General features: G+C 48.2%; 1 protein-coding gene across 6 annotated transcripts in view; it reads right to left on the reverse strand.

Annotated features, from left to right (window-relative positions):
* The window catches only part of MPRIP (myosin phosphatase Rho interacting protein), a 159,568-nt gene extending 147,518 nt beyond the window's left edge, over nucleotides 1–12,050 (reverse strand). For 2 of the 6 annotated variants that reach the window (XM_079953642.1, XM_079953639.1), the window contains exon 1: nucleotides 10,620–12,049. In XM_079953642.1, the coding sequence (XP_079809768.1) occupies nucleotides 10,620–10,739 (120 nt within the window). In that variant the 5' untranslated portion in view covers nucleotides 10,740–12,049. Of the gene's footprint in view, nucleotides 1–10,619 lie in introns of all 6 variants that reach the window. The other 4 variants (XM_079953640.1, XM_079953643.1, XM_079953645.1 and 1 more) reach the window with 4 other exon arrangements.
* Nucleotides 12,051–13,549: the final 1,499 nt, after the last annotated feature.

Genomic DNA, 13,549 nt, shown 5'->3' on the forward strand with positions numbered 1-13,549 from the left:
GTTTTTCCCCCCTTTTATTTTTTTTTGGGGTGCCCCAAGAGAGTGGGGCCCTAAGCTATAGCTTGTTTAGCTTATATACATAAATCTGGCACAGCCCACAGCCCACCCAGTCTGATCATCTTCACTGCCCTCAGATTTCCCCATATCATTACAAGTGCAAAACTCAGAAGTGGACACAGCAACAACTCAGCATGCATGCAACACTTCCGTGCTTCACGTAAACTATTTGTGTGCGTGCAAATGCTTGCAACCAACCCTCTAAGGCAAGCCAGCACCTGTGGAGAAAGGGCCGCAGTTCAATGGCACAACATCCACCCGCCTTACGTACAGAAGGTCTCGGGTTCAAATCTCTGGTCTTTTCAGTGGTGTCAGCAAGATTTTGAGTACTCTTTCCATGGGGACCAGCTTTTATGCATTAAAAAAAATTCCAGCGACACTCTTAACATTTGATGATCGGCTATTTTTAAAACCTGCTCTGCCCTCGAGTTGTGAAACACTGGGATTTTATTGTTCTGCTACAATTTTCTCCCCGCATTTCTAACCTGCCCTGCTGTTGTTTGTTCAGCCCCCTCTGAGTGTTTATGAACAGAAACAGCAGGGTAAAAATTACTATCAATCATCTTCAGCCTCTTGCACCAACACAAGATTACACATCAAAGGGGAAAAAGGCACGTTCAAGTATTCCAGCGATAATTAAAATAAACCTGTTGTGTGGCTCTTTTGAGATGGGGAAAAATGCAAAAACAAAACCAAATTGGACTATGCATTACAAAGTTGCTAGAAGACCAAAACACACCCCTTTCTTCCAACTGAGCTTGCTTTTGCTTATCTTGGGCCCAGGTTAACCTGTGGCCTTCAAATTTTGCTGGACTACAACCCCCTGAACCCTGACCACTAGTCATGCTGGCCAGGGGCTGGTGTGAAAGGAAATTCAACTTCTGGAGGACATCAACTTGGGGAAAGTTGAAATACAGGAATGACTAAAGCCACTGAGACTCTCTTCTGTGTACACACAGACACACACACACAGCATCCCGCAGAGCGGCAGACTTGGCCTGGGAAGATCTGAGTTCAAGTTCCGACTCACTCAGGAATGTGGCTTTGAACTGGTCATTTTCTCCTAGCCTAACATCCTTCAGAAGACGCTTGCAAGGGTAAAATGACATAATGACACTCTGGAGCAGAAAGGCTGGTGATTGTATTATTTTAGTAGTGGTAACAGCAATAATATTTGGTGTTTTGTGTGCTTTTTTGGGGGGCAAAAGATTCCTGCATCGCAGGCGTATTTGTTTTATTTCATAAGATTCGTGCACCACTTGATTGTAAATTAAAAAAAAACAACCCACACCAAACCCTCAATGTGGTTTAGAAAAAAAAAAATCAGTAAAAACAGTTGAAAACAACTACAGTGGTACCTCAGGTTAAGTACTTAATTCGTTCTGGGGGGTCTGTTCTTAACCTGAAACTGTTCTTAACCTGAAGCACCACTTTAGCTAATGGGGCCTCCCGCTGCCGCCACGCCACCAGAACACGATTTTTGTTCTCATCCTGAAGCAAAGTTCTTAACCTGAAGCAATATTTCTGGGTTAACGGAGTTTGTAACCTGAAGCGTATGTAACCTGATGTACCACTGTATTTAAAACACTGAGAAAAATCAAAATCAGCGATGAACTGAGAACATTAAAACACACATCAACTTTCTACATTTCTAGGGAGACTTAGAATCATAGGACTGTAGAGTTGGAAGGAACCACGGCGATCATCTAGTCCAATCCCCCAGGAATATTTCGCCCAACACGGGATTCGAACCCACAACCCTGAGATTCAGAGCCTTGCCTAAACGAAAATGTTTTCAGCTGGAACCAAAGAGAGTGCAGCAAAGGCACCTGATGTCAACAGGCAGGGAGTTCCAAAGTGTAGCTGCTGCCACACTAAAAGATCGATGTCTTGCAAACACGGAACAAGCATATATGGGGCAAAGTGATCTTGCAGGTAAACTGTTCAGAGCTTTACAGTGGATGCTCAGGTTGCAAACGTGATCCGTGCGCGATGCATGTTCACAACCCACAGCATTCGCAACCCACAGCGGTGCATCTGCGCACGCACGGGTCGCAATTCGGCCCTTCTGCGCATGTGCAAAGTGCAATTTAGCGCTTCTGCACATGCGCGACCGCCAAAATCTGGAAGTACAGTGGTACCTCGGGTTACAGACGCTTCAGGTTACATACGCTTCAGGTTACAGACTCCGCTAACCCAGAAACAGTACCTCGGGTTAAGAACTTTGCTTCAGGATGAGAACAGAAATTGTGCGGTGGCAGCGGGAGGCCCCATTAGCTAAAGTGGTGCTTCAGGTTAAGAACAGTTTCAGGTTAAGTACAGACCTCCGGAACGAATTAAGTACTTAACCCGAGGTACCACTGTAACCCATTCCAGTACTTCCGGGTTTCGGTGGTCCGCAACTCGAAAAAACACAACCTGAAGCGATTGTAACCCGAGGTATGGACTGTATATGCTAATAATAACCCCTTGAGCTTGGCTGGACAGCAAATCAGCAACTGGGACAGGTGTCTTGGGTTTCTTACGGGGCTTCCTTTCCTTGCAGCAAAAGCATATTTTAAGGAAACGGAGAAGAAAAAGCCTTATCAAGTTCTGTGGTCTCAGGCTACAGGAAATACAGAGTGTGTGATTTAGCAAAGCCCAGCCCTTGGGGTTCAATCTGACCTGACCGCTAACTCTTTGAACACATCAAAGGCTGTCAGCTGTTGAGTTTCAAATTGTATGCAAATGCTGCCGATCCTCTTTTGCAAAAAAAACACCCAAACACAAGGAGCTCGCATTGCAGTGGCACAACTTTTGTGGCAGGATCCGACCTTGCAGGAAAGGGCACCACAACACATCTGGAAGTTTGCCACACGCTGCTGCTTCCTCCAGAATTCGAGGAGCACAAGCAAATCTCTCCCATAAACGCTTTTCCTCCTGGCACCCAAGAATGGAGCTCGCCAGATCGTTGGCCCAGCAAGAAGACGCCACCGTTCCCCAACCTGGTGCCCGCGATATGCCTGTGTTGCCAATGTATGGCGGCCTCCTGGTGTCCTTGGGCTCCCAACGTCCATCAGCGCCAGGCCATACAGTCAACAGCCAGGGATGGGGAATTATTATGGGATATGTAAAAATAGAAATTGTCTGCAATGATTATACAGATCACAGAATCTGGAACTAGACAAACCATTGCAATCACAGAGCAGTTAAGAAAAACATGGTACACTATATTGCTGATTAAACCAGCTTATTTTTTCTGGAAGCCATTTAAGAAGACGAACAGATAGCCTGGGAAAATGGTCTTTCGTTTATTAATTTTTCAGATAACAAATTTCAAGATGAAATCAAACCTTGAGGTTTTTCTCCCTACGCTGCGACATTAATTTAGGTTTTTATTTCTGTTTCCATATCAAAACATTTTTATATTTGTGGCTTTCATTAGAGCTTAAACTCGTATTTGTATATGCTTACACTTCTTTGAAGTGTATAATAGCCCCTTTTTTTGTACAAACAAGTATTTAAGGGGGAAAGGTTTTATTGAACCGCGTGTTGTGTTTTTAATCCTTCTGAATGGTTTATGCTTTTTAATTATAGTAATGTGCTCCAGGGGCCCTGTAACGAAGGACATAAAATTACATGTATCTTCCTATACGCATAAAAATAGAAGGCTGTCGTCACACAGCCCCCATTGGAGGATGAGCAGTGCTGTATCACAATCCTGGATTTGCATGAAGTCGGGATAGGGGTTGGTGCGATGCCCAACCTCAATGGCTGTGGCATGGAAGTGGGTTAATGTGGGTTAATGGCAGGGAGGTTAGAGAGTGGAGCAAGCCTGGACGCAAACCCTAGTAAATAAATAAAAGTGCCGATTAAGTCATGACAGTGCAATTTGCAACTCACCAATCACACACCCCTCTGCTTAAAGGCGGGACTCACAAACCTCCTATACAGTGGTACCTTGGTTCTCAAACTTAATCTGTTCCAAAACCAAAGCGTTCCAGAATCAAGGTGCGCTTTCCCATAGAAAGTAATGCAAAATGGATTAATCCGTTCCAGACTTTTAAAAACAACCCCCAAAACAGCAATTTAACATGAATTTTACTATCTAACGAGACCACTGATCCATAAAATGAAAGCGATAAACAATGTACTGCAGTCACACAATCAATCAATCAGTAGCTGAACTGGGTTCCACACAGTAACGAAAATGCAGAATGAATACAAAAACAGACAGGCCTCAGGGTAACACTCAAATCGGAAGCGTAACACTCAAAACAGAGCACGCTCGGCTTCCGAAAAATGTTCACAAACCGGAAGACTTACTTCCGGATTTGCAGTGTTTGGGTTCCAAGTTGTTTGAGTACCAAGGCATTTGGTGGTGGGATGACAACAAGTGGTCAGAGGGAGAAGAATGGGAAGAGGAGGTGTTGGAAGCTGAAGAGGGAACAGGGCTTAGTGAGCGGGGGAAGTCTGTGGCAGAGAGCAGTCCAGACTCAGAGGCAGAAGCTGAAGACGGAGAGGAGGGAGGCCAAAAAGCAGAGAGGAGTCTGGATGGTGAAGAGGTACTGGTGTCTGCCCTTCATGCAACAAGCTCCCCTCCCCACTTGTGTCCCAGAACCAGAAGAGGCATGAAAAGGGCTGCGGAGGAGTTAGCTTCATGCAAGCGCAATCTCAGATTGCTTCGGGGAAACCCTGAAGAGGAAGGAACTTAGGCAGCTGTGAGGAGGCAGAGATTTTCAGCAACTGCTTCGGGGGGGGGGCAATGCCTTTTGGAGATGAGTTGCTGCACTCATTAGTCCTGACCCTCGTGTGTCAATCCTGTTTCTGCTAACAAAGAGTTAACTCCATCTTGCTCTGTGTGATTTACTGCTGACTTGCTCCCATCACCATGTGATCTGACCCCCTCCAAACACCCCTGCTTCCATCAGACAACATAGATGTCTGATTGGTAGCTCAATTCTTCAAATAAGCAGGTGAGAGGCAGGGCTTAGTCCAGGGGTCAGCAAGGTTTATCTTGCCTGGGCAGGATTGGTCCCGCAGAGATCCCTCCATGGGCCGGATCACGCGTGTGCCTGAGTGTGCCCACCTGCAATTTTTGGCGTCTGCGCAGACGTGATTTCTGGCACTGCGGAAGTGAGTTCCCGCACCGCGCTGCACCGGTTTAGCACAGTGGGCAGCTTGGTTTGGGGGCGGCTCATGGGCCAGTCAAACGACCTCCGTGGGCTGCTTCCGGCCCATGGGCCTTAGGTTGCTGACCCCTGGTTTAGTCAAAGAAGCAAAGGAGCAAAATGTAAAAAACTTTGCAGCCAAACCAAACTGAACAGCAGCCTGCAAAGCATTTGACAATCAGGCAAAACCCCCAGACGGTTTACCATCATGCCACGAGCAGACTGGATTTGACCTGGCAGGCCACAAAATCTCTACATGCCAAGTCCAGAGATGAGTATACTTCAAACTTGCAGAATCTCCACATGTTTCGTTTTGAGATTTATTTATTTTTTCCTATTTCATCCACCATCCAGAGTCCGGGGAAAACGAGAATTTCTGGTCACACATCCACATCACAAATTTAAAGCACATGACTCCCCACCAAGTATTGTGAGAACTGTAGTTTCTTAAGGGTGCTGGGAATTGTAGCTCTGTGCAGGTAAACTGCAGGAGGGGAGCCATGCTTTTAAATGTATGCTGTGGAGGTGAAGTCTGGGTAGAGAGCCACAAATTTCGGGTTAAGGAGAAGAAGTTTATGATTAACCACATGCTCAAAGCATTTGTCTGCAAGATCCGAACTGGGTCTGCAAGCCTTTCGCAGCCATCAGAGGGTTGGGGGACCAGGGTTCAAATCCCTTCTTGGCCATGAAGCTTGCCGGGTGACCTGGGGGGGGGGCAGTCACTGTATCTCTCAGCCTAACCTACCTCACAGGGTTGTTGTAAGGATAACATGGGGAGAACTATGTGCACCATCCTGAACTTCTTGGAGAAAAAGGCATGATATAAATGCAAAAACACACCTAGGGTTAGACCAAAAAATTCCTTCAACCTCATACTAGTGGAAAGACTCCTGATCAGAGGAAGAGAAAGTCCACTTTCGCTCCTAGTTTTCTAGGAGGGGGTTGGACTAGATGGCCCTTGGAACCCCTTCCAACTCTATGAGACTGATTTCAGCAGCTCAACCATAGTGGTTAAGGTATGGTTACCAGGTTTTTTTCAATGAATCCGGGGACACTTTTTTATTATTTGGAAGCTGAGTAGCAACAGGGAGTCAGTAGTGGGGATGGTGAGGCAAAAGACCCTGGGCCCAAGCACACATGCATATTGCATAAAGGTGCAAAGCCCTTCTTTCTCACCCTCTGAAACATAAATGCGCAGTTTTTAAAAAACAGGGCAATGGCTGCCCTCCCACGACTCCCCTGATCAGTCAAAACAAAGGGCGAAGGGGGCAGAAGATTGGGGGAGGCTCGGGAGTCATGGGCGGGCGGCGCACCGTTGCCCAGTTTTTAAAAAAACTCTGCGCATTTATGTTTCACAGGGTGCGAAAGAAGGGCTTTGCACCTTGCCCACAGAGAAACAGCACACCTTGTACCCCTCCTGGGCAATGGCCGCCCACCCACAACTCCCATGCCTCCACCATCAGTCAAAACAAAGGGGGAAGGGGGCAGGAGATCTGTACCACCGGACGTCCCCAGTTCCCCCTTGGCAGTGGCAGTCAACAGCCCGGAGCCAGCCAGAGCCAACTGCACTACCAGGCTGGCTCCGGGGACAGATGTGCAAATCTGGGGACATTCCGGGGATGGAATTTGTCCTGGGACAGATTTGCAAATGTGGGGACTGTCCCAGGGAACTGGGGACGTCTGGTAACCCTAGGTTAAGGCCCTTTCAGCTGTTGCTATGGTTAAACAACCAAGGTTCAGAAACACCTGCCCATCTCCTGCAACCCACACAGAGATTATGCAATGGAATATGCAAGAGAACTCTCAGCCCATTTAGTGCAGGAAGGCAAGCAAGCAGCGGCTCCTTGCTGTAGAGTTGAGCTTACAACCAGTGAGGAGCACGTTGTCTGTAGCCTCTGACCAGGGAAGGGATAACCTGCCCTGTCACACAGCCAGGTATTTCTAGGGATCAGCTCCCAATTTGGTAGCAGGAGAAACACACCCTGCAGATTGAGAAAGAGTGAACAAGGAGGCCCTTGGTCATCAGAAGCAGCCAGCCACAGTCAGTGCCAACTTACAAAAGTGAAATCAGGGCAGGAAAAAGTAGAACGTGAACTCTGTGCTAAATTGCTCCCAAACCATCATTTCCTGATCTTTTATGTGGGCCACTTGGAGTTTTTAAAGCAATTCTGCATTCAGGTTCGTAGGGAATCGCCTCAGTAGACAGACCCAAGATAGAATCACAGACTTGTAGAATTGGAAGGAACTGTGAGGGCCATCTAGTCTGACCCCATGTAGTGAAGGAATATTTTGCGCAACGAGGGGCTTGAACCCACAGCCCTGAGATTAAGAGCATCACGCTCTGCCAACTGAGCTATCCCATCTGTTCCAGCCTTCTTTTTCCACCCAGATGCCCCTAGGAAACGCAGCCAGCAAAGCTTTCTTCCCAGCGCATGGCATTCACACATAACACCCTCCTGGGAAAATGGGAGGCTCCGTTTTCCTTATTCAGCCCCAAGCTGGGAAACTTGTGGTCTTCGAGATGCTGCAGAGCTCCAGCATCCACCAGGCCTGACCAATGGGCCTGCGCTGACTGGGGCTGATGGAAGTCGGTAGCCCCAGTGCAACTGGAAGGCACTGGGTCCCATTCCCCACGCAGGAAGAAAGGGGGCGGCTGCTTTCGCACCCTGTTTGTGGGGCTCCCTGGAGGCACCTAGACCTGCTGATATTGCAACTGTGGCATCAAACTACAGGATGAACATTGTCCTGATCCAAAACAAGGTAGCATGGTAAATTACGACGCTTTCGGTGGGTGTGTTTTTTCCCAAACCAAACCAAACCAAACCAAACCAAACCCTTGCCCTGTAATCATCAGCGAAACGAAACAGGCACTGAATGCAACAGAAACAAACCACCTGGGTCCCTAAAGAGCTCTTGGTTGAGCGAAGCACATTCACAAAAATGCAGAAACTGGTTTTTTAAAAAAAACCATCCAGAAAAACACAAAAACGGCCTACTTTTCACACTCGACAGATGATGTTGAGGTGGCTCGCTTATGTCAGGGCTGTACCACTTCAGAATCGGCGGTGGGGGGGAGAGTCGGTTCACACACTTGCATGCTCCCCCCGTTATATATATAAACCTGCACCAAACGCAGCAGTTTAAAGGGCACTTGGCACTCACCAACACGCCCCCCGGGGTGCACAGCTGCCCATAGAGGCTTTTTCTCGGCACCCGCAGGGCCACCCACCCAGCCTTGCTGAAATGAGGCAGGAACGAAGCATTCCATTGTAGCCAACACACTAGAGCAGAACGTGTGCTTGGCTGGCGCGTGGGAAGGGCTGGCATGACAGGTGTGCAAACACACCCACCGGACCCAACAGATTGGTGCGCGTGCACATGCACACACACAAACCCCAATCTTCTTATTCTACGTACATTACTTTGGTGGTTTTTCAGTTGAGAGGTGCAAAGAGATGCCTTCAACCACGTGGCATGCCCCCAACCCAAAATTCAAAGGGCGCAGTTCCAGAAACAGGGTGACCATAACCGCACCGAGAACTGCAGGTACAGGGCAGCGTGCAAATTTAATTCATTGTTCATCATCTCACCTGAGCGACCCAGGCCAGGGTTGCTACCTTACCAAGCAATACCCTAATCTTAAGAAGTAGGCAGGGTACATGTGTATTTATTTACTGAACACATCCATAGCCCAACTTCTTCCCCAGTGACTGGCTTCTGAGGTCACCCAGAGAGCTTCATGACCAAGTGGGGATTCGAACCCAGGTCTCTCCCAGGTCCTAGTCTAGTCTAACCACGACACCAGACTGGCTCTCAAGGAACTTAAGCAGGCAGGTTGTTTAAATCCTGCCTTTAAAAAAATGTTCCCATTTGATTCCCCACCCTCTGCCTTATGCTGGATCTAATGAGTTTATTGTCATGAGATGCTTTTGAGTTACACTTTGTTTACAAAAAAGGTGACAACTAAGTTTGATATAAATATATAAGTAAAACTCCCTCCCTTGAACAAGAGAGTGAAACTATACCCCTTTTCAGCAAAACAAATGCAGAGTTATTTATCTGTCGGGCTTTCTTCTGTGGTTTTTTTTTTTTTTTAAATGGATGGAGAGAGAGAAATTAGCCACATCACAAATTTGCTCCATGATTCACACTAAACAGCAAGGAGGAGAGAAAAGCAGAACTTGCAAAGAACCAGAAAGCAGCAGCTGCTGTTGCTTGAAGAACCACTGGCCAAACCCTGAGCCCCTCCAGGCTTTGTGCAAACACTTCTGATCAGTTATGCACTTGTACAACGCTGCTCAGAGAATTACATTTTTTTCCATATTAGCTTCCAGATTACATTATCTCTCTCTGTGTGTGTGTGCCCCCCTCCCCCTCCCAGCTCTGCAATATGACTGATCTCATTTCCATAATAGGATTGTAACCATGGATGTCAGAAGTAGTGTGGAATGAGGAGGGGGAGGGTGGGAACAGAAGCAACCGATTGTTTGATCATCAGCCCAGGGAGAGATGTGCGTCACCCACACCCCTCCCGCCACTACTTATGGGGTGCATATACAGAATATCGTGTTTATCAACAGCAGCCTGAACAGGAGGAGGGTTTGTTTTAAAGACATGCTTCTGCACCGCACTTGAACAATGGTCCCAGATTCTGCCATTTACACCTACACGACTTTTAAAAATAAATTGCAAGGGCAAATTTACAAAGGGTTTACCTAAAAAAATAAGAAATAAATAGCCTCTCCCAGACGCCCGGCTCTGCCTGCCTTTGATATGGTGGAGACAGGCTTTTGGAAACATTTTAAGGTTCTAACCCTCAAGGTGACGGGGGGGGGGGGGAGAGAGAGAGAAATGTTTGCAGCAAGAGCTGGTGTCCTGGTTAGCAATCCAGAGGCCTTGCATGGGTGGCGCGTAGATGTTAAAATTCCCTTCTGCAGGCTAACAATTCCAGTCAGAAAGATTAATAGATTAGGAAGAGAAGAGAAACCCGTTTTGATTCCACTCCCCGAAAATAAAAAAATATAATCTCTTTTTTTTTACATAAATGATTCAGAAAGTGTTGACATCACAAAGTGGTTCTGTTGTGCCGTGTGTCGGTTATGAGGTCACACTTCTGGTCAAAGTCAAAAGGGGAGGAAAGAACACAGAGATACATTCTTTTCCTGTTTGCAAAAGAATAAAGCAACTGTGGCCTTTTCAAATTACATCCTCCCTCTTCCACTACTTCAGTATTATAAACAGGCAGGCAGGCAAGGCCTGTTCCACTGCTGTCGTTCAACAATGTGTGCAGCAGCAGCAGCAGCAGCAGCAGCACTCAGTAGGAACCACCTTCAAGTACAAGAATAACTGCAAATATTGCGCTTAGAATCCACCCCCTGACACCAAAACGCCCTCTCTCAACCCACGTCTCACCTGGTTCAGATCTTCATCGTTGAGCAAGTGCGACTCGCGAGGCTTAAAACAATTCTGGCATTTGCTCTTGTTAAAAATGTTAGCTTGAAATTTCCTGCAGGGATTATCTTTTGCAGACATGGCGTTCTCTACCCAGGGAAGAAAGGAAAACAGGAGGGCGAGAACGAGGCCAGAAATCAGAGCTTCTCCTTTCCCAACTTTCGTCCACTATTTTAAAAGAGGAATAAAGGGGAGGGACCCAAAAACACACAATGTGCAAGCTTCGTTCTCCTTTGTATAAATATTTCTCTATGTATAAAAAACAGGATCCTTTTAAAAACCAAGAGTGGAAACTGGCCAGGGCCAAATCCCCTTCATCTGCCTGCTAGGCCACAAACACCTCCTCGCGAGCAATCCGGAGCAACAGAGAAACTGGCGTGCAAGAACATCCCGATTTTATTTATTTTTTCGCCAGAGGCAAACGAAACAAAAAAAAAAAAACTGGCGTGGAGGAAATAGGAAGAAGAGGGAAAAAATTATGTGGCCCCGGAGCAGGCTAGATAAAGCAGATCGGGGCTTGCAAACCAAACAGCTCCCCAAATCTGGATCTCTGAGGCTCCAGGAGGTTGCCAGAAAAAGAGGGAGCGAGAGAGAAAAGCGGATGGAGGAGAAAAAAAGAAAATCCCAGCTGTCAAGGCAGGTCGGCCTTCGACGGAGCAGAAAGTGGGCAGATCCCGGAGGAGAGGAGCGAGGAGCAGCGGTGCGCTTTCGAAGGAGGGATGCCGAGAGCTTTGCGCGCAGACTTGCTCCTTTCCTGGTCGGCGTCCTCAGGCGCAATTTCCGCGCAGGATCCCGAAGCGCGCTTGCAAAGGGCCGACCGCCGCTTCCAGAGGGGATCCATGTTGCTGCTGCCGCCGCCGCTTCATCCCCACCGTCCGGAGGAGGAATTAATCCAGAGGGATAAATCCAGAATGTAATGTGATTTCTCCCCCTTTTAAATTAACCTTTGCAAAAAAAGCAAAACCCCAAACCCCGAAACAGCAGCTGAGCCCAGAAAAAAAGAGCGAGACGAGGAGGGCGCCCGTCTCCCTCGCCAAATAACCCAACTTCTCCCCAACGCCGGGAGGCGGCGAGGCAAGGGGGGGGGGGCGTGAATCCTGCCGGGCCTCAGCACCAATCCGGAACGGAGCCCGGTCCTCCCGGCGCCTTGCAAAAGGCCTTCTCGCAGCTCCAGCCGCCACCGCCTCCTCCCGCTCTCGGGCTGCCCATCCAAGGGGGAGGGAGGGAGGGAAGGAAGGAAGGAAGGAAGGGGGGGGGAGGAAACGCCTGGATTCCTCTCGCCCCTTTCTTCTCCTGTATTCTTCTTCTTCTTCTTCTGCTTTAGGGCTTGCAGGGGGGCATTTTGCATGCCAAAGCCACCCAGCCCCTGCGCTCTCTTGTCTCTCTTTCCCCCAGCTTTCCCCCCCCCCTTTGCAACAAATGTTTGCAAGCAAAAAAAAAAGAAGAGGAGGAATTTAAAGGGGGGCGGGGAGCGGGGGAGGGAATCCTCACGCGCTCTCCGGGTTTAGGGGGAGGGGGCACTCCTCCTCCTCCTCTTCCCATTTAATTGACGTGGAGGGATATCCAATGGCAGGTCGCGAGTAGATGCTAACAAAAGGAGACGCTGCCCAATCCAGAGAGAGGAAAGGGGAGGGAGGGGTGTTTGGTGCGCAATGTGCAAAATGCATGCGACCCAAAAGCGGAGGTGGGGGTGGGATTGGAGGCTGGGCTGTTTCCTCCCCACCCAACTCCTTTAAATCAGGTTTGGTGGACGCGTGCGTTTGGCACCGGTGGTGGAGTGATTTGCGCTTCCCGGACGCCGGTCCTTCCCCCGCCCACCCCCCATGAAAAAGCAGCAGCGTGATTTGGAGATTGAAAGCCCCTTTTTGCAAAGGAAAAGGGCCTCCTTCATTGTTCCTTTCCTCTTGCAAACGGCGGTTTCTTCCTTCGCAGTGAAATGGGGAAAGCCGTCCGCATTTGCAAAGCGCGCTTCTGGCGCGCACCTTTGCGCAAACGCCACGCTGCCTGGTTTCCCGGCTCAGCCTCGCCCGAACCGCCCGATGTTTCAAAGCAAATAAAAAGTAGCGCAGTTGTTTGGCAGGAGATCAAGGCCGCTCGCATCCCGAGGGAGCACGGATGCGTGGTTTGCACGTCGGAAAGTGCCACGGAGGACGAAGCGCGCCCGGCATCTGCGGGGAAGGGTGGCTCTTTCGTCACGGCTTCGCCCCGGGCGCCCTTGGCGCAATAATCCCCGCTGTACAGGTAGATGCCTGGAAGAAAGGAAGGAGAAACAGAAGTATCGCAGTTCCCTGTGCTTGTGTCACGTGCTGAATAATAATAAATAACAATAATACCCTTTTTTTCACCAGCAGGTCCCCCAGTCCGGTTATACTACAGCAATTTCAAACTTACAAAAACAGTTATTACATTGACAAGACCAAGGTGTGTCACTTGGTCGGAGAGGCAAATGGATGCTCTGGCTTTGTATAAAATTATCCCGAGCTTTCTCTGGAAGAAGAAATTCCATGCTGCTTAAATCTAAGGGGTATGCATATAAATGATTTTTAAACAACAAACAAAAAACCCAGAAATGATTGGAAACGTTGCCTTTTTTGCAAGATGGAAAAATATTACTTATTCTGAATTAAGAAGTGTTCAAACGTTTGTGTTGTTATTTATCAAGCGCAGCGTTAACCAACAGATGGGGAAATGTCCTAATAATGCTGATTAAAAATGCGCTCTCTCTCCTCGGATGTTATCTGCAATACGTGTTTATGCCGAAGTCAATGCCACCAAGAAAAGCGTTTATGGACTTGAACATTTTAGGGAGCCGTTCTGTACCAAGTCCATTCAGTTCAGTAGCCCTACAGTGATCCTAAGCAGGCTTAATAGGGGTGTAAGCACCACTGAGC

This window comes from Podarcis cretensis (genome assembly GCF_951804945.1).
Source record: "Podarcis cretensis genome assembly, chromosome: 14".
NCBI classification, from domain to species: domain Eukaryota; kingdom Metazoa; phylum Chordata; class Lepidosauria; order Squamata; family Lacertidae; genus Podarcis; species Podarcis cretensis.